At 41.5% G+C, this 26,792-nt stretch overlaps 2 protein-coding genes across 3 annotated transcripts in view; one reads left to right on the top strand and one right to left on the bottom strand.

The window, feature by feature from the left end:
- Positions 1-4,182: 4,182 nt before the first annotated feature.
- wdr91 (WD repeat domain 91) lies at positions 4,183-16,521 on the bottom strand. The gene is made up of 16 exons (XM_061263129.1): positions 16,388-16,521; positions 15,746-15,880; positions 14,861-15,040; positions 14,095-14,301; positions 13,396-13,479; positions 13,181-13,287; positions 12,227-12,392; positions 11,574-11,720; positions 9,653-9,837; positions 8,663-8,813; positions 8,147-8,241; positions 6,865-7,024; positions 6,598-6,706; positions 6,067-6,179; positions 5,416-5,613; positions 4,183-4,916 (listed from the first exon to the last, which is right to left on the bottom strand). The coding sequence occupies exons 2-16, from the start codon at positions 15,866-15,868 to the stop codon at positions 4,752-4,754; spliced, it is 2,190 nt and encodes a 729-aa protein (XP_061119113.1). The 5' UTR covers positions 15,869-15,880; positions 16,388-16,521; the 3' UTR covers positions 4,183-4,751.
- Positions 16,522-26,437: 9,916 nt separating this feature from the next.
- The window catches only part of rab27b (RAB27B, member RAS oncogene family), a 40,861-nt gene continuing 40,506 nt past the window's right edge, over positions 26,438-26,792 (top strand). The window contains exons 1-2 of one of the 2 annotated variants that reach the window (XM_061215615.1): positions 26,438-26,485; positions 26,639-26,726. In XM_061215615.1, coding sequence (XP_061071599.1) covers positions 26,725-26,726 — 2 coding nt within the window. In that variant the 5' untranslated portion in view covers positions 26,438-26,485; positions 26,639-26,724. The remainder of the gene's footprint in view (positions 26,486-26,638; positions 26,727-26,792) is intronic. The other variant, XM_061215616.1, reaches the window with a different exon arrangement.

The following is a 26,792-nucleotide window of genomic DNA, read 5'->3' as shown; positions in this document are numbered from 1 at the left end:
ATCCCTCCCCCTATTTCGACGCAGACTCAAAACCCACCTTTTCAAACTCTACCTTAGTCCTCCCTCCTGATTTCCCCTGCCCCTCCTTTCTGATATCCCTATCCTTGTCTAACCCCCCCCCCCCCCCCCCCCCCCCAAATGATGACAACTATGTTTAGAACAGCATTTCCTGTGTATTTTGCTAGTTTCTGGATGTGATGCTCTGACTTATGGTAGAACCTATGCACTTGTAAGTCGCTTTGGATTAAAAGCGTCTGCCAAATGACTAAAATGTAAATGTAAATATTCATGGTTTCATTTCTAATCCAATGCGCTGGAGTAGAGACAAAATAACAGAATTGTACCACTGTCCAAATACTTACGGGCTGCACTGTACTTGGCAGTTTTGCTTGCAGCATATTGGAGTATAGACAGGCTGCAATTTCACCATCGTCCAAGATTTTAAATCCTGGTGGGATGACTGGGATTGGAATGATTGGAATATAAACACACTGTAATACTAAGTATTACCTACATTTTATCCATATGTATTTGATGAACTATAAAACCATACAGTATTAATAGGTTTTTCAATGTTTTAACTGAGCATTTCACATCTCCACCATAAAAGACCTACATTTAGGTTTTTTTGGTCCCTTTCCTCCTGCCTTGTCCTGGATAACATTCTTTATTTTGAGGCTATGAATTTGAATGAATTTTATCATCTTCTTAAGCCCAACTAATTTAACAAAAAGGTAGCCAAGCTCATCTCCCCCTGAGCAGCTGAAATGGTGAACAGCAAGCTGGAAAATAACGTTATGAATTATTTATCTTCCCCACTCCGGGAAGCCAACGCATCCTGGTGTTATAATAATGGTGCGCTGATCACCAAAAACATGTTCAAGCTGTCAGGAATCTCATCACCATCTCAGAACAGTGGCATGGCAGACCGAGAAATACATATACTGTACTTTTAACAACTCAAAACTGCATTAATGTTTTTAGCTGGTGGATTATTTATGAGACTAGAAGGCGCTGGATGGGAGAAACCAATGTTAAGAAAATAATGGTATATTCCCATTGCCGCACATACCCAGTCCCCTCTCCCCACACACACATATTATATTACTGGGGATGGCAACCTGCAATAGTTCAGAAAGTCTTACTCAATTCATGTCAAGTTATGCGTCCTCGTTGACATGCAGCTGCACTGCTTGTGCTTTCCTCAGCTTGAGATGTGTACAGTGCTCAGTTCTGGCCAGGAGCGTCGTCCAGCAAAGCACTTCCGCAAAATTCACAACTTGCAGTAAGCCAGCGGTTCCAGCTAGCCACAGACCCAAGCTCGTCTTAGCAGTGTGCCCGTACACCAGCTTCTTTTAGAATTGTGAATGTTCTGACGCTGTTCTGTTCCAAATGCTAATTGAGTGATGTACTGTCGTTGGTAAGTGAAGATCACGCAGTAAGGCATAGATTACTCACTGTACTGAGCTTTTTCGGGAAGACTCACAGCATCTCCAGATGGCCAGATCTTCTCAGTTCCGTCTACTCATCTACCAGACTTTCAACAGGTTTTGTGTGGTGGAGATGACACCTTTACTGCCTCTGTCAGCAGAGTCCTGTTTGTACTGACAGTGAAGGTTGTCATTATTCTTTTACCTGTACCGACATCTCATGACTTATGTCAGGAATTCAGATAGTATGAGTTACACCTCTGACCCATTAACTATTTTTTACAGTTCATACTCGGTATTTGCAAAGGTCTGGAAATTACGCAGAATAAAGCTGAACCAATCAGTCTTTTTTTAACAACTTTTCAAACATTTGAGCATTACATTTCAGTTTTCAATGTGCAATGCTGAAATTACTTGAATAACACCTGCCCCCTATAAAACATGAGCCACAATGCTGCTTAATCACTGATCCTCACTGACTCAAAGAAAACATGACTAATTAAATTGTGTATAACGATGTACAGTGACATCTGTACAGTTTGGGACAGACATTTTTTTCTTGATTGGGCTCTGGATTCCACAAAAGATGGAGTGCATAATTCATATGTGGATAAAGTACAGATCCTCAGAAATTATTAATGGGTATTTTTATACATTCTGGTTTCATCACGCAGGAATTCCTATATACATAGTCCCCCTCAAACATTAAGCTTACTATATAATTATGGGCTAATGTTTAAAAAATAAAACTGGTGTTTCAGCTCATTATTCACAAGTGGTGAATAAGCCCCATCATACTTTGCAAAGCCAGATGGAAATGTATTGGCAGATAACAATGTCTCCTGAAGGATTTGTGTTAAAGATTTTCTTTATGCCATAATTTCCTCGTAGGGCAATGTTTGAAAACGTTTTTTGCCAGCTCCAACAAGCTTGTCAACCTCCAAAAAATAATCAGTCTGTAATGTCCAATGAAAATGAGCTGAATTTCACAGAACGTCACTTAAGACTTGTAGGTTACATTATCACACAAATCTACTGGTGTTGTTAAAATCGCCTTTTCTGAATGGCCCCTGCCACCAAGGAACAATTAATAGAATGTAGATACACATTGTGCGCCATTGTAGATACATTGTAGCTGTGTACTAATGTGCACCATTGTAGATACACATTGTAGCTGTGTACTAATGTGCACCATTGTAGATACACATTGTAGATGTGTACTAATGTGCACCATTGTAGATATACATTGTAGATGTGTACTAATGCGCACCATTGTAGATACACATTGTAGCTGTGTACTAATGCGCACCATTGTAGATACATTGTAGCTGTGTACTAATGTGCACCATTGTAGATACACATTGTAGCTGTGTACTAATGTGCACCATTGTAGATACACATTGTAGATGTGTACTAATGTGCACCATTGTAGATATACATTGTAGATGTACTCCATTGTAGATACATTGTAGATGTGCACCATTGTCAGTTCTTAACCCTTGTGAAACAACTAAAAAGGGGAAGATTGAACCTTTTCTTGCATACGAATACTCATCTGTAACATCTCCACTCTTTTGTGATGAGCTATTTAGCACTGTTTTATATGAACACCACACGTTGACAAGCAATTGGAATTGCTCCACCATGTCTCACAGGCTTGGCTACAGCACACAAAAAAAAAATATTTTTAGATTTTCAGTTCATCTGATGGATGGGTTTTTGTCAGGTTGTACATAATGTTATGCCACCTCTCTACACTCATTCCTGGTTTGGTTATAGACAGAAGATGCCCTCCATTTCAAGTCAAAATTTCTAGTGTGTTGATGATTTGAAATGCTGACTTTCTTTTGTGGTGCATCGAGGAGTGTACCAGACAGATACTGCTGTAATCTTCAAGTAATTTTTTCCCATATTGTTTCGGTCTCTGTTTATTTTTTGCTAACAGTCCCTAACAGTAACAAGCTCTTCAAGCAGTCCTTAGTTGTACAATTATGTTCATTTGAACATAGCCTCTTTTCCATTACATTTTGTAGCGAATTAGTGTCTGTATCGCTTTGTAGGGATTTAAGATTCCTCTGAATGGTTTTCAATTAAGAGAATATGGTGGTAGTGCATTAACTTGACGTAATAATGCCATCCTGATGCGCATCAATCGTACTGAAATCATTACGTTTGCTAAAGAGTAACGTTATGAAACGGTGCTATTCACTGGATATTTCTTAGACCTAATAAGTTAAACTAACGGTTTCTAGCTAAACCACTAACAGTGTATTAACTGTGCTGTGTATTGCTATTGCAAGGTAGGCTATAGCTATGCGCCTTTTCACTGACAAATAAACTCAGAAACAGCATCTCCACTTGTGTCCAATCACTCCGAGTTTGAGACATCTTTATCTAGGCTCTTTGAAGCCATCTAAAGTCGTCAGGCTACCTGCCTAACGCAAAATAGCGGAATTCCGATGAAGAGCTACACCGCGTTTTCCATTGCACAAAATCAAATTAGACCTACTTTAATCCACCTCTATCGAACAAATGTTTGCTTTCCATACTTTCTGCTGCGCATCAATTGTAGCGATACAATTATTAAATGTAATGTAATGTACAGTTTAATGTTTCCAAGGACAACTCATGGCCCAACCCATGTTAAACCTGAAATAGTGAAGTGAGCCTATTTACCTACAGGGTATCCTGGCTCATATTACAGTGACTAAACCAGGACGCCTCAAACGTCCCAGCTACAAGCAAGGAAATGTGGAATGAACATATTTATTCATGCTGCATTTGACATGGTTAAATTAACACCTGTGATAAAGTTACTACTGTATCACACTGGGTCAGCGTTCTGAACGGTCTCTGAATGTGAGTGGTTAACATGCTTTCAGCTCTCTAAAAATCACATTAACTTCATTAAAGTCTGGAATCCTGTCTTTCTGTTGTAATGCACTATTACCCAGTTCACAGAGATCAATTACATTTCGAAAGAGTAGCAAAATGGAATATAAAGCCCGAGAGAAAAAATATCTTTCTGGGTAATTTCCTGTGTCCTAGCAACGCAGGGTTGCGATTACGAATACTATTAAAAATAGTATTAGTAAAGACTAAAGATGCAGGCATGGCAGCCCACTTGACCATCCCCCAAAACAGGAAAATAATTGGCAGAAAACATTTCACTAACGATACCTGAAAAGGACACGGTGAGCCCTAATAGAAATTAATTACGACAGGCAGTCTGTCAGACGGCCTTATGCTGCTGCTACTGGCCCGCTACCGTAAGGCCCCGCCCCCCCTCCCCACTGGTGATGTCCCACTCAGGCGGCAGACTCAGGACTTCTGCGCCAGGAGCGTGCTCAGTTTGATCTTGCCGTCCATGGAGGCGGTGAGGCAGGTGCCGCAGTCCACAGCCGAGCACCAGTCCACGGTGACGACCGGCGCCTTGTGCCCCCCCAGCTGCAGCACGCTTTCCAGCCCGTTGTCCCCCTCGTTCAGCTGGAAGCAAGACCACACCGATGAGTAAGGAGAAAACGATCCGGACAAGATTACAGGCTCGCTTCTTTTTATACAACGCAGCATGTACCACTGGGAATTACACATAGGGTAAATATTTACTTCCACACTTTTGATGCCAAGCAGTTATTAGCAGACTAGACCACACAACTCCAGGCCACACACAATCAGACAACTTATTTTAGTTTGATCTGCTTATAATTTGTTATTTAGCTGACTCTTTTTATCCAAAGCGACTGACAGTTGATTAGACTAAGCAGGGGACAATCCCCCCCAGAGAAATGTGGGGTTAAGGGCCATGCTCAAGGGCAAGAGCTGTGCAGATCTTATCATGGCTACACTGGGACTTCAACCCCCAACCTTCCCGAGTCAAACCCTCATAGAGTACCATACTGTTCACACACTGGAAGGAAGCTCCACTCCCACACTGACGGTCCCCACCACCCGTGCGTGTGTGAGCCGGTTCGGGCCACAGTCTTACCCTGTAGATGAGGCCACCGTTGCTGGAGCAGGTGAGCACATGCTGTCCCTCCGAGTCAAACGCAAAGAGCCGCCCGTGGGGCACCTGCACCTGCTTGTAGCCGCTGTACCCCGAGAGCACGAAGGGCCCCGTTGCATCCTGGGGTAGGGAGTACTCCGACTGCTTCACGCCACAGCGGTGGATATTCCACTGGATGAACTGAAGCACACAGAGCAACATTACCACAATCGTGAAATACGTTTATTTTACAATCCAGACATTCATCAATAAAAAATGAAATTAATTATAATAAAGTTAAAATAAACAAAAAATGACATTTTATATCTGTACAATTTACATTCAGTATTCTATACTCCAACAGATAAAATTAAGATGTATTTTTTAGTTTATTTTGTTCAATTGTTCTGTTTTTTAGGAAATAACCATGGTGCTTACTCAATCAATCTACATTCGCGTATAATCTATATTTTCCAGGTCCATTCTGCAGGCTGAATGCCCAGTTCTCAACAGTGCGGGGGGAGGGGGGATTCCAAGACTCTTGACTGACAAGGTGCCCTCAAACAGCTGTCTGTAATTGTGCAGGGACGGACAGGGTGGCCCAGGGGTGGCAGGGGCCCAATGTGAGATGTCCTCTTGGGGCGCTGGACTCACCTTGCTGTCCTCCCCGATGCTAAAGACGGTGTTCTCGTCGTAGCTGAACTCCACGCTGTACACCTCGCCGTCGTGCGCTTTCCAACTCATCGCTGTCTCGTATCGCTGCATGTCTGGGGGAAGGAGTGACACGGGGGGGGGGAGGAATTCAATTCACTTTTATTGGTGTAGCACTTTTCACAGAGGACTGTGACAAGGACGAGTAATGTTAACAGAACGGGAGAGAGAGAAACAAAAAGGGGAAATACCAGCCCTAAGCCCCCCAGATATTATAGGTCCAAAAAACTAGTGGGGAGAAAAAACTCCCCGATGGGAAGAAATCTTGGGAGGAACTTGGCTATAGAGGGAGGCCCATCCTGCGCTGGCCTACAGGTTAAGATGGTAACAGTTCAGGTATTAAACTAGCAGGTAAAGCAGAAAGTCCACATGAAGCGACTGGCTTTGAAGGATCTCTGTTTGACAGTGGCTGACATTTCAGTCCAGAGCCTAGGCTTTCTGATAAACGGTTGAAAGGATCGGCTAAAAACTCACCGAAGAGCCGGATCATGCCATCGGCAGCCCCTGTGACCAGCAGGTTGCCGTTGTGGTTGAAGGAGGTGCAGTTTATGGCCACTGGGCCCGGTTCCAGGGAGAACTGGTGCTAAGGAAGGGTCGAGGTGGACGCATGCCATGGAGACAAAGAAGAACGAGCATCAGTTAAGGCCCTTCCACACCAAGAATGCCAACTCTAACAATAAACTATAAATATGTAGTTTGGAAAGTCCACACCACAGCTGTAACAACAATGACACGTTGTACCTGCTGTTTGACGGTCTTGGTGTCCCACAGAAGCAGCTGCCCTGAGACAGGCACCACCACGCGGCTGCCCCCCTCCGTCAGGCTCGAGCTTCGAGAGCTGTGGGCTGCGGCAGAGCACACGAAGGAGGTCCCGCTGGGACTGCAGGCCAGGGACAGGATCCTGAAACAACACAGGAGTGTCAGGTTTCTACAGATTCATCCACTCACACCATTTACAGGGACAGCATCCTGAAACAACACAGGAGTGTCAGGTTTCTACAGACTCATCCACTCACACCATTTACAGGGACAGGATCCTGAAACAACACAGTGTCAGGTTTCTACAGACTCATCCACTCACACCATTTACAGGGACAGCATCCTGAAACAACACAGGAGTGTCAGGTTTCTACAGATTCATCCACTCACACCATTTACAGGGACAGGATCCTGAAACAACACAGGAGTGTCAGGTTTCTACAGATTCATCCACTCACACCATTTACAGGGACAGGATCCTGAAACAACACAGGAGTGTCAGGTTTCTACAGACTCATCCACTCACACCATTTACAGGGACAGGATCCTGAAACAACACAGGAGTGTCAGGTTTCTACAGACTCATCCACTCACACCATTTACAGGGACAGCATCCTGAAACAACACAGGAGACACGTGCCAGGTTTCTACAGATTCATCCACTCACACCATTTACAGGGACAGGATCCTGAAACAACACAGGAGTGTCAGGTTTCTACAGATTCATCCACTCACACCATTTACAGGGACAGGATCCTGAAACAACACACCACTGTGCCAGGTCTGTTCAAGACTCATCCACTCACTCCATTTATAAAGGGACAGGATCCTGAAACAACACAGGAGACACGTGCCAGGTTTCTACAGATTCATCCACTCACACCATTTACAGGGACAGGATCCTGAAACAACACACCACTGTGCCAGGTCTGTTCAAGACTCATCCACTCACTCCATTTATAAAGGGACAGGATCCTGAAACAATACCACACTGTGTCAAGACTCATCCACTCACTCCATTTATAAAGGGACAGGATCCTGAAACAATACAACACTTTGTCAAGACTCATCCACTCACTCCATTCATACAGGGACAGGATCCTGAAACAACACAACACTGTGCCAGGTTTGTTCAAGACTCATCCACTCACTCCATTTATACACACAACCCAAGGGATCAGTGTCGATCTCATTAGGAGACAAGAACACTTGTTAAGGCAGACTTCTGCACTGATGAGGAAAAGAACGTCCCACGCAGACTTACCGTGGGTGTGCATCGTCGATGGCCATCTCGTACAGATTCTTCTTGGCCTCGGTGTCATAAAGCCGCACGGTCCCCACACCGCTCCCCAAAAGCAGCTGAGAATTGTTACCACAGCCGACCGTCAGGTTATGCAGACGGGCAAACATCATTACACAATTATCTCACACACACACAGGTACGCACATGAGAAGCTTCACACTAAACACCATGTTGGATGGCCTCCAAGAAAAAAAAAGGCCTGTCTTAACAATGGTTTTAGTCTTGTAATGAGTCTCATTTTTTTCTCTCTCAAGTAGCCTGTTTTAAGTTACGGTTGACCTGAATGAATGTAGAATGGATTTTTGCCAAACTGTGTCATCTCATTGGCGATATTTGTATTTTATTTGCCAAAAAACGTAGAAATAAGACTTAATTTATATGTAATTATAAGACTAAAATAGTTCTTGAGAAGGACCTTTGCGTTTGAATCCCCACGTGTGTGGGTAAGGAAGAGCGGAAGCCCTGCGGGGCACGCACCAGTCTGTCAGGCTTGGTGGCCCACTCCAGGGACAGCAGAGGGGACTTGGACATGATGGTGGCCTTGGTCTGCATGACGGGGTTGAAGGACCACACCTTGATGACTCCGTCCACATCCAGACTGGCCACTCTCCTGCCCGAGCAGTCCACCCTGAATCACAGGAGGAAGAGTGAGGAAGAGGAAGAGCAGCGGTGGGGAAGGGTGTGGGGTGGGGCAGAAGTCATAATAATGTTAATAATAATTTGTTATTTAGCTGATGCTTTTATCCAAAGCAACTTACAAGTTGATTAGACTAAGCAGGGACTTGAACCAAGTCCTGGTCCCAGTCAAGTACCTTAGCCACTAGGCTACAGGCAGCCCCCCTAGCTCTTTTGAGTCTCAAGTCTCACTCTCCATTTGTGCCTAACAGGCCAAGTACCCTCTTCCCAAAAGCAGAATAACTATGATTACAACACTATGATATAAATCATGCTTGCATCAACACCATAGAGAATATAGTTATTGTACACACCTATCAATCACAATACATGATGTAACGCATTTCTATAGTTGTCAAGTAGCACAGACCCATTCATTCCTATGGACTGTAATGGTTTTTATTAACTTTTCTTTACGCTTTTCTTTTTTTCATAAGAACGGACCATTCAGCCCAGCAATGCTTGCCTTCTCCTATCACTAAAGTGTACCTACTGCATCGTTAAAAAAGCTAAATAGTATCTAGCACTGCACCAAGCGAGATCTTGAAACCCCCAGTGTTTCTGCCTCCACTCTATGCCCTGGCAACCTTAACCAGCCCTGTAACCAGTGGAGGCAAATGAAACGACTGGTGAAATGCACACTGAAGAGCCTGCCTGTGACAGGAAGCCTGCAGACACAAGGCGGGGGGGGTGGGGGTAGGCCTTCTCTAAAACCTTAGCTTCAGCGCGACACAGCGGCAGACAGCTAGCCGGTCCTCCGGAGACCGGGAGAGGTGCGTTAGCGGCCCGCACCTGCAGTGCATTATGGATGAGTGGTGCTCGCCGTACTCCTCCTGACTCAGCTTGATGAAGGGCTGTTCCACCAGCCCCGCCGCCTCCCCCACCGTGCGTGTGTGGCTGGTCGGGGAGTTCGTGACATCACCGGGACCCTCGGGGTGGGGGTCCGCGTCGGGTGCTTCGCCCCTCCTCTCCACGATCTGCGGGAAACAGGGAGGCGTCGTGACAAATCTGAACCGCACTCCTGTCCGTTCTCTACACATTACAGTGATTTAACTGACACTTTTATCCAAAGGGTCAATGATAAATCTCAACCACACCTGTCTATTCTCTACACACTACAGTTATATAACTGACGCATTTATCCAAAGCGACTTACAATTGGTTAGTGGCCTTAAGGGCCTTGCTCAAGGGCTACAGCAAAACGTGAGCCACCTTAGTCTCGAAGCTACAGGCTAAACATTCTGAGATCCAGCCTTAGATAGTAAAAACTGATTTTCAAGGTAAATTGGGAGGGCTCAACTAAACACGAGCCACAGAGGAAAAAATAACAATAATTAAAGATGTGCAGGTTAAAATGGGAAACAGCACCAATACAGGACCGTGTAACACATCGCATGAGTGGAACATTTCATTGAACAGATCTGTGGCAATTGTCTGGATTTGTCTGGCAGCCAAACCGCCACACGCCCATCCCACAGCAAACTGCTGTGAATTGGGCTTGGTTTGAAAATGAAGTTAGTGCTGGAAGTTCTGCCAGTGGATCAGTAGAGGGCACTCTTCCCCCTTGATCAAAAAGAAAAACGACGCCTCACAATTCCAGAAATTGGGGCACTGTGCCGTGTGCATTACGGTGTGTTTGGACGAAATGCTAACCCGAGTCCTCCCTGTGGTCATTAAAGAGGCCAGGGCACTTTTAAAAGTACTTTTTGGTATGGCTATCAACCCTTGTGTCCTGGGCAAATTAACAAAGAACTGACATTTACTGCCTATATTTTACCATGTGAACTTAGACTTGATGTTGAACTGAGACTTAATTCAACTAATACAACCTGTGTTCTGTAGTTGTTCTGTAGTGTTCCATAGTTCTCCTTCGATATGCACTTATTGTACGTCTGCTAAATAAATGTAAACTGCAGTGGCAGAATACAACTGAGCTTGGTGAAGAATGCATGTCTCCAGGGATGACTGACAGCTCTGGTATTATATGATCGATCAGGATTAAAATAGCTTATGGTTTAAGTTCATCATTGGCAGTGCTCCTTCAGGTGAATCCAAATTGAGTCGTATGAAATATTTTTTAAATACTTACATATAATGATATTAAACCTATTTTGTTCAAATTAGATAAAGGTAACACCCCTACAGGTGGATCTGACATTGGTCTTTAGGGACAACGTCACTCACACAAGCAATGGGAAAATCTGGTTTGTTTTTGTGACAACATTCACACACTCCCAACAAAAGTATGTGTGGTATGAACACAGGTACCACCCGCTAGCTGCCCGCCGCCCCACTCACAGCACAGACATAACTTAAGATATAACAACAAGAACAGGCCATTCAGCCTAGCAATGCTAGCACCGTTTCAAGCCTGGTATTGAAAACCCCCAGTGTTTCTGCCTCCACTACCTGTCCCGGCAAGCTATTCCACACAGTGACCACTCTCGGTGTGAAAAAATACCTCCTAATATCTGTGTGGAATTTATCCTTTGCAAATTTCCATTCATGCCCTCTCGTTCTGCTAACAAAATGTGGTCTGACAAGGGTATTGTTTAAGGTGAGTATAACTTCCTTAGGTTTATACTCAATACTCATGGCTATGTATCCTAGCATCCTGTTTGCCTTTTTCACTGCTACAGCACATTGACATGAATGAAGGCCCTATCCGGGGTGGGCATCGACCCCTCCCCTGCCCATGGGTCTGGAGGCCTACCTGGGTGGCAGGCTTGGAGAGCAGCTCTTTGCGCTCCTTCTCGTGGTCCTGGTGCCTCCTCTGCCTGACCAGCTGATCGCTGGCTCCTCCACTGCTGGCTGCCATCTTGGGGTCTTTGGAGGGAGGAGGATCTTTGGGCTTCACTGACTAAAATTCACAGTACCACAGAGGTTACCAATCTAACACTATTCGACTCGAGTGGAGGAGTGTCACATACAATAACGTATACAGTGAAGAACAAACAAGATCCTAAATATGCATTCAAATATGTATAGCATATTACATGTAGACTCACTAATCCTTGAGCAGTGCATATCTTTATGTAACTGAAAGCTTGTTTGTTTATACATACAAAGACATAGCATAACCAACATCACTACAAATTTAATACACTGACCAAACATTCACTTATACCTTATATTTACGCATGTTTACATTGTTAAAAATAACATACACATAATATACAAAATTACAATAACTAACATATTGCTAACATGCATTATTATAATAAAACACATATACATATAAGCAAGTAACTAAATTATGGTCACTGGACCAGTGCTTTGGCTAACTAGAGACTGCTGGGACTCTCAAACTTTTATTTTACATGTATGTATTCGGACCAATAGGCTCCTGTTATCTAGAGGGCTCACATGATTGGCCGAAGCATCTCTCCGCCCCATTGAGGCCTGTGTTGGTGAGGACCCGGCTCCTAGGGGCGTCTTGCCAGGCACCCGTTTTCCTTGGGGGAGGAATGTGGAGAAGAAGTTGCGAGACGGGGTGGCCAGGCTGAGATTCCGCTGGCTGGACACTAGGTCCCTGTGGAGAAATAACCCACATAGTTCAGCCGTGGAAACACGGGACGCGGTAATCTGTCTCAACAACACTGCGTCACTGTCTCTCACGCTCCTTAAACCACAGCACTGGCCCTGTTCAGGACCTCGCAATATATCCCTTTCTACTAGAAAGGAACAGGCTATTGCAGCATGTGTGTTTGTAGAGTAAACATCCTTCCTTTGATATCAGGTGAGAATATGGAAAAAATGTTCCTTGTAAGGCCGCCTGTGTTTACCGCCTGTGGCCTACTGGTAGAACTTATCTGAAAACACGTTATCTAGGTCTGGCCCAGATGACTCAACTGAGACTGTTATAAAGTGTAGTGGGAGTCGAGCAATCTCTTCTTCATTTTTACAGGCAGTCCATAACAGGCAGCTCTAATATCTCAGAGATAAGATTTTGAATAAATACCAGCAGATCAGGAACGTTCAGTACAGAATCTTGAGAATTTGTTGAAGAACTTTGCGTAACTTGTCTACATTTTTTTTTCTTCCTGTTTTAGATCAGGAGATTAGTTTGTGGTGAACTTAAAATCTATTTTAATGGAACATGAGGCATGGGTTTTGGTCAACAAAATAACAATTCAAGTGAATTGTTTATTTGCATTTGATTGTCCTCATCCACAGAAAAAACACACACATACACGACACTTAATATTATATACAAAGTTCCATCCGTCGTCGATTGGATACTTCAGTGCAAACGCCGATAACTCTGTTATCTCAGACATAAATATAAATAAATCCCCCTGTCCCCCTGCCGGCCCTCACAGCTCCGTGTCTCCCAGCCGGTCCATGTTCTGCACGTATGACGGGAGCTTGTGGTGCACCATCGTCTCCTCCATCTTTGGGCGGGGCTCGGCCTGACGGGCGAACAGCTGGAGGAGAAAGGGGTGGTCGGTTTAAGCTCTCGCCTCGGTGTGCCTCGGTGCAAAAACCGCGAACAGCCACTCCTGCGGTCCGCCGATATCTCCAGAGTGCCTCACCTTTTGCCGAAGCTGTTCGTTCTCCTCCTGCAGGCCGATGGTCCTCTGCACTTCTGAGTCAAAGCTGAGCAGCACGGGCAGAGGTGAGACAGTCAAGGAATTAACATCGTTAACCTGCCGGGCATACACAATGAATAATGCAAGAGTATCCATTTTGTCCCATTAAAGATCAAATTATACTGTTTTGGAATGAATGAATGCCTCCTTCATTTCATTTTTTTCTTTTTTAAAAATATTTGTTTCAGATTTGTTTCTCCCAATTTAGTAGCCAATTGTACCCTATTAGACCAGGATTAAACTTAATCTGTGTCTGTGAAACTGGCCCAATGTGCCAATTGTACCCAATCTTTTCCAATTGCCTGTGTGCTAGCTAGGGATAAACCGCCTACACCCCGTCCCTCGGCGGCCCGGATGGATCAGGTGATCCTGAGAACAACAGGCCTTCTCCAAGCCGCATCATCCCAGCTGTGACCGTGATTCCGAGGCGCCCGGGGTGCTGTTGTATGCGGCGATCTCACTAACCTCGGAGTGGCGATGTGAGCCGGCCAAACTCAGCTTTGGCAGGACTGGGAATCGAACCCCAGTCCTCGGTGTGCAACTGCAACAAACTGATGCCTGCCTCCTTTATATCTTAGCCGCAAACCGTGACACTGCCTCCAGGGACCTGAGTTCAACTGGGTCCCGAGCAGAAAGGATATGCATGCACTGGAAGAGAACGCTTAAGAAGTTGTGCAGGGAAACCAGGAAGGTGTCCGCCCATTGGCGGGAGAAGTAAGGGGAGAATGCGGGGTTCTGCTCGGGGGCGGGGACAAAGGGCAGGATGAACCAATCACGCCACTCGGGCTGGCCCTGCAGCTCAAGAGCCTGCTTCTGGAAAAACTCCTGTGTTTTCTCCATCCGGTTCGACTGGAGGGACAGGGAACAGGACAAATAAACATATTACAAAAACAAGTATTACTATAAATAAATAAATATATCACTTTCACAGGCCAAGATTGAGCCTAGTCTGAGACTAAATTCAATTTTGAATGGAGATTCTCCATACAAAACTAATTTTAGTCCAGGACAAAACTAATCAAATCTCTGTTAAAAACGGCCCAATATGCATTTATAATTGATTTGAATACAGTACACAATGAATTCCCTCATTTCTTTCCTGGGATGGTTTATCAATCCCAGAGGACTTAATTGTATACAGAAAGTTATATAGAGCAATGGTTCATATAGAAAGTTTTTTGTTTATATAGGTTCATACCTTGCAGCACAACAGGCCATTTTGCCAAAATCCAGCCCTGTTTGGGCAGGCCATAATATACTTGTTCATGCACAATGCTGTGCAAGCCTTTTCAGTAATTTAGTCATTCATTATAAAGAGTGTCTGACAATACTGGCAAATACAATGAATTAGTTGTAGGCTCATTTACTCAACCATTGCAAAAGTTGACTGGTCAGGCGTGGTGGTTACCTGCACCGTGTACACTAAGTAGTATCTGAAGAGACTGGTCCTCAGCTTGTTAATGGTGGGTCGATAGACATCTTCCAATCGACAGAACAGCTTCCGATCCAGATGACCCCAGTAGTCTTTCAGCGCCGACAGGTCGTAGTTCTGAATGAATTGCTGAAGCTGGTCGATAATTTTATCCACCTGCATTAAAACACACAATGAGTACATAGCATCAAATGGGCAGCTGAGGGCAATGTTATTTCACAGCAAAAACCCACAGGGATATTTTAGGTTTGTTTGTGAGATACACTACCAGTTAAAAAGTTTTAGGAAACTTCATTTGTGTTTTAGTACTCAAAAAATCTTTTTTCGTGAACTTTACATAGTTTAGCTTCTGTAAGTGACAATTCGCACAAATTAAGGAAAACCAGGCTACGTACTTTGGTACAACTACCAAATTTAACAGAAGGGTCAAGGAGAAGCAGACGACAAGCGATGCACCATTGGTGTGAACTTTCAAAATACATTCATCTGTTCAGCAGTTATTACTGGAAAGGTGATTATTTTTATGAATCAGTGATTTAGATGTATTTTTTAATAAGAGTTGTTTATTTCTTCTTTTATGTCTGATTGCTTGAAAATTGTGGGTATATTAAAACTTCTGACCGGTAGTATACATCTGCATCATTTCAAGAATGTACGTTATCCAATTTTAGGTAATCTTGTTTCAGAAGTCAGAAAATGAATGCGATACTGGTATCACACACTTGTGATGTGGTATCCATTTTTTTCCAAGACATCACGTGAATCAATTCGGTTTGCTATACCATAATGCCTTCGTATTGTGTACCGTTTAGTATATTACGTTGGCTCCAAGTTAGGGACAAATGTATTTAAATGACCTACTCGGAATCCTTTCTCCTTGTCGGTTTTGATTTCAGTATCCAGGTTCTTGAGAGTGCTGGTGAAACCGCGGTATGTTAGGTACTCTTTTACGAGTTCATCCATCCTCTCCACCGCTGACCCCATCGCTTCCTCTTCCTGCATAAGCGAAACAAACAATCTACTTTACACAAAGTCGGTTGTAGCTAGTCAATGACTTACATTCCAATGCCTAACTAACTATCTGCTGTCGTAAAGTAACTTATAAACTGCTCGGTAGTTTATTTTATCCAACAATGAACTAGTTGATGAGCCATGCATCCCGTTTCTTAGAATGTGCATGCAACTGCAAAATGTCAAGAAATAAAAAGGTAGTTAGCTAGACCCGACTAACTTGGCGAGTACGATACATTGTAACGGGTATTTCGCATAAAAACAGCGCTTTAAATCTGTTTGGGTGATCGCTGGCTGCAAGCTAGCTAAGTTAGTTCTTCAGAAATCTTTGCATCACATTTCTCTAGATGGTAACGTTAGCTTGCTAAGACTGATTCCTATGAAAACCGTTTTTATTTTTAATCAATGCACTTTTAGTTATTTACATGCTGACATGTAATGCAATACTAGATTCATTAAATTGATATTTCCATAGCATAATAACACGCTTACCGTACGATACTAAACCTTCTGATATTTACTTCCTGTTTTGCTTTTTCATGGCCGTCATGTGATTGAGGCGCTTTACCTCACATGACTAAGGACTCTGCAGTAGCTAAGCTCAAGGAGGAACTCTAACTCTCGTCACGGTGGTTTTATTAAAGCCATGCTTATTAAAAAATAAAAAAAAAGATCAGATTTTCGTCTTTTTACTGCGTTCGGTACAGGGAGATTTCATGAAGGTCATGCAGATGATAGGCTACTAATTCAAGTCTGCCATCAAAGCCCCGGCGCAAATGATAGCTCAATTAACGCAGTGTAGGTAGCGTGCATTATCAATCATGGTCTTCTTATTCATGGTTCAGCGCTATGGATTGAATAAAGCAAACGAGGATATCGGGGTACAATCAAATTAAGTCAGTGTAGGTAGCCTACATCAGTGCTTTGATATTTTCGTTATGCATTACCAATGCATCAAAGTAGAAATATTTGTAAAACCTGATTCTGATTCTGGTTTATGATTCAGCCATATTGTTTTTATTGAATTCATACACAGTAATATTAATGTACGTAGGTGAAACGGTTATATAATATCCATGAGGCCAAAAAGTTGGAAATGATATAAAAGTTATATATTTTTAAACATTTACTGATAACACTTTACAATAAGGTCACATTAATTGGCATCAGTCAATGTAGTTGTTAACATGAATTAATGATGTACAACTACATTAATAACTCAATCAATTTTTCATTAGGTGGTAAATTAATATATTAATGTTGTACTGTAGGATACATGATTACATGATTATTCATACACTAGCAAAGCATAGGATAAACTTATAATTATTTAGCTATTAACAAATACATTAGCATTGACATTAACTTATGTAGTTAATATGAATTAATGATGTACATATTCATTAAAGCTGTACAGATTTTCAGTACGTTGTTAACAACTGCATTAGTTAATGGCAGTTCATGTGACCTTATTGTGAAGTGTTACCCTTTTATTTAACCAGGATGTCCCATGAGTTGAAGGTACAATAGGTCATTTTGTACCTATTGGTCAAGAGAGGAATTGCAGCAACAAACCCCCTCAAACCACAACACTGGCTGTGGCCATTAGAACCCGCTTTCAACCAATGGGCTTGCATTATTGATATTTAAATGTTTTGGTACAGAGTGTCGGTGCGTCAACTGTATATTTTGAAGCACGAATTTAGGCAGAGGATGAGTCAACTTGTCAGTGAGCCTGTTTCAATGATAGGAAGGGATTTATAATGGTCTTGTAACAATGTTTTAACACAAAACTCTTACCTATTGTACCTTTAAAATGAGTTAAATATTTTTTAAGGCAGACAAGAGAGCTGCTGCACAATTCAGAACAAAGATGTTTAGTGTCAGAGACACACACACACACACAATGCAATACTAGAGATGACTTACAGTACATTACATTACATTATTGGCATTTGGCAGACGCTCTTATCCAGAGCGACTTACAACAAAATGCATACCCATAACCAGGGATAAGTTTTTTGAGAACAAAGAAACAAACAAACAGAGCAAAAGTGACCAAAGTTAACTATCCAAACACTGCTTACCTAGCCAACTAAAAATTCCGATACACAAAGCAAGTCACAGAGACAACAATTAAGGTTCACAGGGAGGTAGGGAGGGATGGGGAGAGGTGCAGCTTGAAGAGGTGTGTCTTCAGCTTGCGCTTGAAGGTGGGGAGAGATTCTACAGTTCTGACCTCAACTGGGAGTTCGTTCCACCACCGTGGAGCCAGAACAGACAGTAATCGTGAGCGTGAAGTACATCAGTACATCAGTTAGTGCAGCCCACTGGACACAACCTCCTACAATCAAAAAAATTACACTCTTCAATCACAGCACTGTCAACAAGAGACTCACACATGCCCAAGGATACTAATGCCTCCAGTTTCAGTCTTTGTTATTCCACGCAGTATGTGTGTGTGTGTGTGTGTGTGTGTGTGTGTACATATGTACAGCACATATTCAGTATATACACACACATACGTGCACAAACAGATACTGTAGAGTACATATATGTGCATGTATCACATTGTAAAATTAGTTAATTATGTATGTGATGGCCATCATCAAAATTAGTGGTGTGTATCCCTGGTCCTGGACAGCCAAAGGCTCAACTGGTTTTTGTTTTCACCTTAAAATCAGCATCCATTTCAGACCCAAGAAACCAGGTGAAGTGAATTAACTGCGTAATGACCTGCTCTAATTGATCAGTTAAGTGCAGAGTCACAACAAAAGCTAGCAGTGCCTGTGGCTCTCTGGGACCCACAGAGCCCTGATCTAAATCAAGGTCACGTGATAATAATAAAAAAAGTCATGTGATGCATCTGCCTTCTTTCTTCATACATACTTTACAGGTTTTCTTTGAAAAAATCTAATCATATTTATTTTTGTTCCATATCTTGTCTTGATGTTCCGCCAACAGGAATTAAATAAGGAAAAGGACAATGCTTTTTGTACGAATTACTTCCCTTTTATATGACCAATGGTGGATTGTAAAATGTTAAATTTCATTATAAGCAGACTGTAATGGGATGCATTACATTAGAACATATTTGAAGCACAATGGGTGTAGTGCACCCTACAGAAGGCATTTCAGTCCCTGAAATAAGCATTAGGAGGGAATAAGGCATGTTTCCTTATGGATCAATAATAACTGGGAGTTCGTCTTAAACATCATAACTGACCTGACCCCACGTATCCTGGGAGAAAATGTACTGAACAGGACAATTATTCACTCACAGTAATTGAGGTAGAGAAAATTCTGGATTGTTTTGTGAAAACCTAAAGCAGTAATGTGGTAAGAGAGGAACATTTATTGCAGGGCTTCTCTTTGTTCTCCTAAATGTGCATGTGCAGGGAAGAAATGTAGGTATTGGTTTTCTAGCTCTGTCAGAGCGATTTGTTCGCCACGGCCTGATCCATCCCCCACGGCTAGAACCAGGCCACTGATGAGAGTAACGTTTTCCAGCGACTTCATAAATGTTTCACCGCTAATGCTGAGGAACGAGCTTTCCTTCTCATGTTTGCTACCGAGGGTGTTTAACCCCTTAAGTATCGACCCCTTTTCTTAACGCAAGCTTGAAAATGACATAGCCATGACATAGCCAATATAAAATGGTTACCATTTTAACTATAGACATAATCTCTTCTGAAACGTAACCCTTTGTGGGTTGTTTTGCAACAGTCAGAATTACTCTAGATATTACTAAAACAATGTTACAGAAGCTGGAACACAGTGGAAGTGTGCTTTTCTTCTCAATGAAAAGCTTTTTTTCTCAATGAAAATATTCCCTGTTTTTGAGTAGATACAGATTATTGTGGCTTTTTAGAATTAGAATTATGCATTTGGTTCGCAGGACTCTTGCCAAGGTAGGTAGTCGGTGGATTTGCAAAATTCAGAGAATGTGAGGTCCCCACATGCTTGTTTTGCCACCAACATGTTACAAAATAAGGAACTATTGTCGCTAAAGTAATGGCATCTTAAAATGCCTGCAGATGGTATATCCTCCCATAGTGATTGAAAATTGCACAGTGAAAAGAGAAATGAATGCAAAAAAAAAACCCCACACCAGCCCACACTTAAGGGGTTAAAAAAAGAGCTAAAATACAACTGAAAATCAGGACAGCAAAAATAATTACTGATAATTAAACCAGACTGAATATATTTGTGGTCATTTACTGTAATGGCACTGTAGCTAGGTTTTTTGGAAATAATCCAACTCAATACAGACACTATAATTTTAACAAATATGGCCTGACCATACCGAAAGAGTTATTGCTTAGGCTGAGAGGAAAGTTCCCTGAATGGTTTAAAGGCACACAGAGACATGGAGCCGTCCTTTTCTTTTAGACTAAAACCTATATAATAAAGAGATAATGTATTACAGCCTCATGCAATCACTGGCGTGGTAATTTACCATAAAAGTAATCTCTTTAATGGGGTACTTTGGAACACGTACATGGAATCTTTAAAATCAGAAAACAGAACCAATTGCTAGGATTAAAAAAAGAACAAAGAATTACCATTGATAGTAAACTGTAATGTCATTTCTATATTACAGGAATACCATAGGCATTAAAGCTTGTGTTTATTCAATTTGGAAAAGTATTCTGGATCTGGTTAGTGCTATTGCACCTGTAATAATTGGACATTAAATAGATAATTGATATTCACCCTAAGGACAAAAAGTGAACCACAAAGTACATATCAGGAGTGAACACAGTACATTTTATGGTATAGTAGTTTTACAGTATATGTCTAAAGCTTCACTGTGAGCTAGGCTATTAAACAAACACAAACGTGTATTACGTTCATCTGAATACATTTCTATTTACTAGTCACAGTTATAATTTTCAGTCAGTCATTCAAGAGTCATTAGTTTATAAAGTATACAGTATATCTAAAATATTTATCTGCTCATTTAAAGTTAGGAATAATAATCACATATCAAAAATTAAATTGACCATTATATGATCTTGATGTTTATTAAAATGTTCTACCACCAAAGGATACTTTTTTCAAGAATCATATACACACAGTGACCACCATATTAGGTATTTATTTAACATATTCTTTGGACTTATTTGTCTTCTGCTGCTATAGCCCATCCACTTCATGGTTCGACATGTTGCGTGTTCAGAGATGCTCTTCTGCATATCACTAAATGTGTTACTGTCACCCTGAATCAGTCTGTCAGTTCTCCTCTGACATCACTCATCAACAAGATGTTTTTGCTCTCAGAACTGCCACTCGCTGGATGTTTTTTGTTTTTCACACCATTTGCTATAATTGTAATTGTGTGGGTAAATCCCAGGAATTTCTGAAATACTCAAACCGCCAGGATGCACTCCCATCTCCATGGTCAAAGTTACTTTCTTCCTCATTCTGATGTTTGGTGTGAACAACACCTGAACCTCTTGACCATATCTGCATGCTTTTATGCATTGAGTTGCTGCTACATGATTGTCTGATTAGATATTTGCATTAACAAGCTGGTAGCTGAGTGTGCTGAATGTTACCAAGCATTCATAGAACATTTCTGATGTACTTCTCTCAGGCAGTTACAACTGAGCGTCATGATATCTCAATTTTCTACATTGGGATTTAACCTCAACCTAATTTCATTGTGCTGGGGGCTGGGCAGTATCGATTTATGATACACAGCAGCAGAGGGAAGCTGCTGCATACTTCTAAATAATTAATAACGGCTTTATCTAATCCAGGAGCACAATACAGCAAGTCACAAGTTGTTTTTAGTAGAATTTTCCATTCTTGTGTGTCAATTAAATTATATTACTGGCTTAATACTGACATAAGCTTGTCACATACTGTAATGTCCTGTGATGATTATTATTTTTATGATAAACACAAGCTTATGTCAGCATGAACCCAATACCACAATTCAGCTGGCACTCAAGAATAGAAAGTTTTATTTTAAGCCACACAATTTTTGACACCCCTAGAGCAGGGGTGTCAAACTGAATTCCCAATGGGCCACAGTGTCTGCAGGTTTGTTTGGTTTCCTTTCAATCAGCTGTCAATTAAGGCCTCGAGAACAAGGTGTGTCAATTATTTAACCAATCAATGACTTAAATGAACCACAAGTTCTGAGAACAACCCGAAAACCAACAGACACTGTGGCCCTCCAGGCCTGGAGTTTGACACCTGTGGACTAGAGTCAGATTATTTTTTTCAAAGGTTAACATTTGACCTACCTAAACCTTCTGAAAAGCACTTTTATCTACAGTCAGGTCCAGAATTACTGGCACCCTTGATACATTTGCTCAAAGAATACTATAAAAGAATACTACTCTGGACCAAACTTGTGACAGTCCATTGCCGTCTGTCTATTTTGATTTGACAATTCTTTGGCTTTACCCATGCTGATGGATGACAAAGGGATTTGTTATGCTTGTTACCTCATTTTTATACTCTAGTGAAGCAGGAAGTGATGGAATGACACAATATAGCTCCTTTCAACTGAGATGAATTTAATTCAGTAAAAATATATTGCCAATTTAACTTTGTTTAATTTTATTTACAATAATTGTTAGGAGGGCCAATAATTTAGACGCCTATGGTTTCCAGAAAAAAATTAGATGACAAAACATTGAAACATGAGAGTAAATATATTGGACGGACAAGTTTTCCCACATGTTTGAACATACCATATAGATTATTTTGTGTTCTTTAGTATATGTAGGGCGGCACGGATGGTGCAGTGGGTAGCACTGCCACCTCACAGCAAGGAGGTCCTGGGTTCGAATCCCTGTTGGCCGGGGCCTCTCTGTGCGGAGTTTGCATGTTCTCCCCGTGTCTGCGTGGGTTTCCTCCGGGTACTCCGGGTTCCTCCCACAGTCCAAAGACATGCAGGTTAGGCCGATTGGAGAGTCTAAATTGCCCGTAGGTATGAGTGTGTGAGTGAATGGTGTGTGTGCCCTGTGATGGACTGGCGACCTGCCCAGGGTGTATTCCTGCCTTTCGCCCAATGTATGCTGGGATAGGCTCCAGCCCCCCTGCGACCCTGTTCAGGATAAGCGGGATCAGATAATGGATGGATGGATGGATAGTATATGTAGCCTTAGTATCTTATCAATAATATAGTGTCATTAGTGCCAATAGTTCTCGAGCCAACCAGAGTTAAATGCCAATCATCCACTCATTAGTTATGTGTGAGAAAAAAATCATAAACTACAGTGACTCACAAGAATAAAAGACCTAAAGCACAAAATATTACATTAGAGCATAAAAGCTTGTAGGTCTAGTGTACACAAGTTCCATTTCTTCAAATATCTTCAGTTTTATGATGGTTCTTTCAGTGCTGTTATGGCAGTTCTTTGTCAAGGAAAATTATGGGGTGTAACCATTTTTAACCATTAATCATTGCACATTAATCCTAATTCAGAAAATTATTAATTAATTTATGTAATGTTCTTTTCAACCTACAATAGCTTGTTGTTTTTGTACATAAATAATTTCTATGTGGTAAAACACCAGTGTAACTATCCTGTGTAACGCAAAAGTAGATCTTCATTAACAGTTTCCAGTGTTTAAGACCACATGTCATCCCTGATTGTAGGACACAATCTGCAGCAGAGCAACATTATGCCTTTCTTATCCACACAATGCTCTCCTTTTTATTGCAAATGGGGGGAAAAAGATTGGATGAGTCATAAAAATAGCAAGGTAAGACTGTCTCTTATTCAGTGTAATTTACTATTGCTCCGGCTAACAGAACACATGTTTTTGATATGTTGAACAATAAAGTGTACCTCATCGGTAAATGAAATATTGGATTCATATGATGCCGTATTTATTCATCTTCATTTTTGTTTTACAATTGGCTTCATATATCCAGCAACATAATAACAGTGAAGTAATATGTACAGGACTCGTCCAATGATCCAGCTATTTACTGTACGGTTCAGACAGTATCTCTCTAAACCAGACCTGGGTATATATTTTCAGAACTTGTAAATATTTCCAGTTAATTTGTATTTGATTGCTCTTGGCAGATTCTGGCATTGCATGCTGAGTGAGAAGGCATATTAATGTGCCATCAGAACCTGTCTGGTTGATAATTAAACACAGTTTAGACCTTATTTTATAAATTCTGCACCATAAATCACATTAACTAAGAAGCACACAGGAAAGGAAGTTTGTGGAAAAATTGATGTCCATAACCTTTATTATAACAGTTATAGTTGTCATGGAAACTTAGCCTGCTTCTGAATATCTCCTTGTTCTGACAAACCTTCAGAAATGTTAAAGATACACACACATATTATCACTCAGTCTTACATCTCAAACACACACTCAGTGAGCACTTTATGAGGCATTTATTATTATTTTTTTTTTGACTAATTGGTCTTCTGCTGCTGCAGCCTATCCACATAGAGGTTTGACAGGTTTTGTGTTCAGAGATGCTCTTCTGCATACTGTTACTGATGCTCTGATGCTCTGATGCTCTGACTTATGGTAGAACCTATGCACTTGTAAGTCGCTTTGGATTAAAAGCGTCTGCCAAATGACTAAAATGTAAATGTAAATGTTAGATTTCAGTGTTTTCAAGATGTAACTGAGCTAAAAAGTTGACACGCAAGTTCTGCTCCTATTCAAATGCATATCCCCACAATCACCCTGTTTTCCCCCACTCTATTTACATTTCCTTTCCTGGTGTTGATTTGAGGTCTAGGTGCCGACAACCATTTGTCTGCACAACCATTTGGCCTAACCAGGGAACCTGTCAATAGACATTATCATATCTAAAGGAGTGTTTTGTCACCATGGATGAAGCATTTCCTTTCAGATACTGATATAAACTCTGTCATTCCCAGTAAGGATTGTGTAAGATTGGTGAAAGCTCAGGAGAACATACACACTACCTGGAACCACGAATAAAGAGCTGAAACTTGTCTTACACCCTCGAATTTCGAGTAACGACTCTTTCTTTCCTGAAACACGATTTGAAGTTCCAGCAGCGAAACAGTTATAGTATTGAAGAAGAAACAAGAAGTTCTTTGTGTGGTTATTTGCATTACTGTCACCTTCCTGTCAGCTTTCACCAGTGTGGTCCTTCTCCTCTGACCTCTCTCATTAACAATGTGTTTTTGCCTGCAGAACTGCTGCTCACTGGATGTTTTTTGTTTTTCGCAACATTCCCTGCAAACTCTAGAGACTGTTGTGTGTGAAAATCCAAGGAGATCAGCAGTTTCTGAGATACTCAAACCGCCCTGTCTGGCACCAACAATCATTCCACGGTCAAAGTCATTTAGATCACATTTCTTCTCCATTCTGATATCTGGTCTGGAAAACAGCTGAACCTCTTGACCATGTGTGCATGCTCTCATGTATTTAGTTGCTGCCACATGATTGGCTGATTAAATATTTGCATTAACAAACTGGTGTAGAGATATACCTAATACAGTGCTCAGTGAGTGTACATACATCTCTCTCATTCTTTGTCTCTATATATATACACTGTAATATCTCTCTCTCTGTCTTTCTGTCTCTCCCTCTCTCTCTCTCTCTCTCTCTCACTCACACACTCACACACTCACACACTCACACACTCACACACTCACACACACACACACACACACACACACACACACACACACACACACGCACACGCACACAAGTGCATGTGCGCACACGTATGGTAAAATATGTGAACTTAAGTAATGCAGATTTTTCTTTTATAAATATACATATATAAAGATAATCATTGACAAAGAAATCCGGGAAAGAATATTGTTTTGTTGTCAGATGTCTGATACAATGGCACATTTATTTCCCTGTTCCCTGAAGGAACTGCAGGAAAGTTGCAAATGAACAGCATGCAGTAACAAAATAAGCCGAGGCAAGAAGTTTCCATTCTAAATGTTTCCATAGAAACACAAAAGATGAAGAAAAAGAAATCTGCTAAATTCCATGCTGCGAAAAATGACTGTGCATGCTGTGACATTTGGCATCTCAGAGGTAATGACTACCACATTGTGTATTTCAGTCTACTCCGTGCTGCACTGGTAACTTACTGTAACACCTGTTGATCCTGTATATCCACAGAAGCAGGCAAATTTAGATGTTATAAAAAAAAAAAGGTATGAATAGCATGCCATTTGACACGATGTAATCGTGTGTGCAAGGCCTTGGGAAAAGAAAAACTTATCAAAATACAATTTAGGTGGCTAATCGTGTTGTTATTAACCCATTTCCATCAGCGTAGATTTTGACATAAATGTTTAGCCTACATGTTTTTCAGCAAATCCAAAGGAACTTAAAACGCCGAACGAAATAAAAGACAAACGAATTATATTCTAATTATATACTGTAGTCAAGCGACTTCACTGGAAACCGATTCACCCGTGGACTCACAGGCTGACGCATCAAGGCCAACACAACCTGTTGCGTTCTGAGAACCGTTTCTATTGCGGTGGCATCGGCGCTAGGACCCTGGTTGATCACAGCAACCAAGTGTTATACGTTCAAGTGTTGGCGAGCTACACAAGGAAGGAGGCAACATGCAGATCGAACGGGTTGTATGAGGTACGGGCAATTTCAAACTAAATATATATGTATATATGTAGGGGTCTGGCTACATTAAGGCGAACAATTTATATTGTACACTAGACAAAAAACATCCAACGCTGAACCATATAAACCATTATTTGCTATTATCTTACCCTTTGGTTTTTCCAGGCTTTGAAAATGAAAATGCTTCAGCGCTGGGGAGAAATGGGCTAGGCAGACACCTGCAAGCAAGAATTGTGCCTCATTTTATTGTTATGTAAGTAATTTATGTAAACTAATTATTATTGTAATTATTATTATTGTTATTATAATTGTTATTGTT

The sequence above is a fragment of the Conger conger genome, chromosome 12, assembly GCF_963514075.1.
Source record: "Conger conger chromosome 12, fConCon1.1, whole genome shotgun sequence".
NCBI classification, from domain to species: Eukaryota; Metazoa; Chordata; class Actinopteri; order Anguilliformes; family Congridae; genus Conger; species Conger conger.
Note: the sequence above shows the minus strand (reverse complement) of the source record. Positions and strands in the feature narration are given on the sequence as shown.

What these genes read in the sequence shown, in the direction of transcription:
- wdr91 (XM_061263129.1), bottom strand. Translation starts at nt 15,868, where the DNA reads ATGGGGTCAGCGGTGGAGAGGATGGATGAACTCGTAAAAGAGTACCTA. An exon ending in GCGTTCTCTTCCAGTGCATG is followed by an intron (nt 13,480 to 14,094) that starts CATATCCTTTCT and finishes TTGACTGTCTCA; the next exon opens with CCTCTGCCCGTGCTGCTCAG. An exon ending in ACGAACAGCTTCGGCAAAAG is followed by an intron (nt 13,288 to 13,395) that starts GTGAGGCACTCT and finishes TTTCTCCTCCAG; the next exon opens with CTGTTCGCCCGTCAGGCCGA.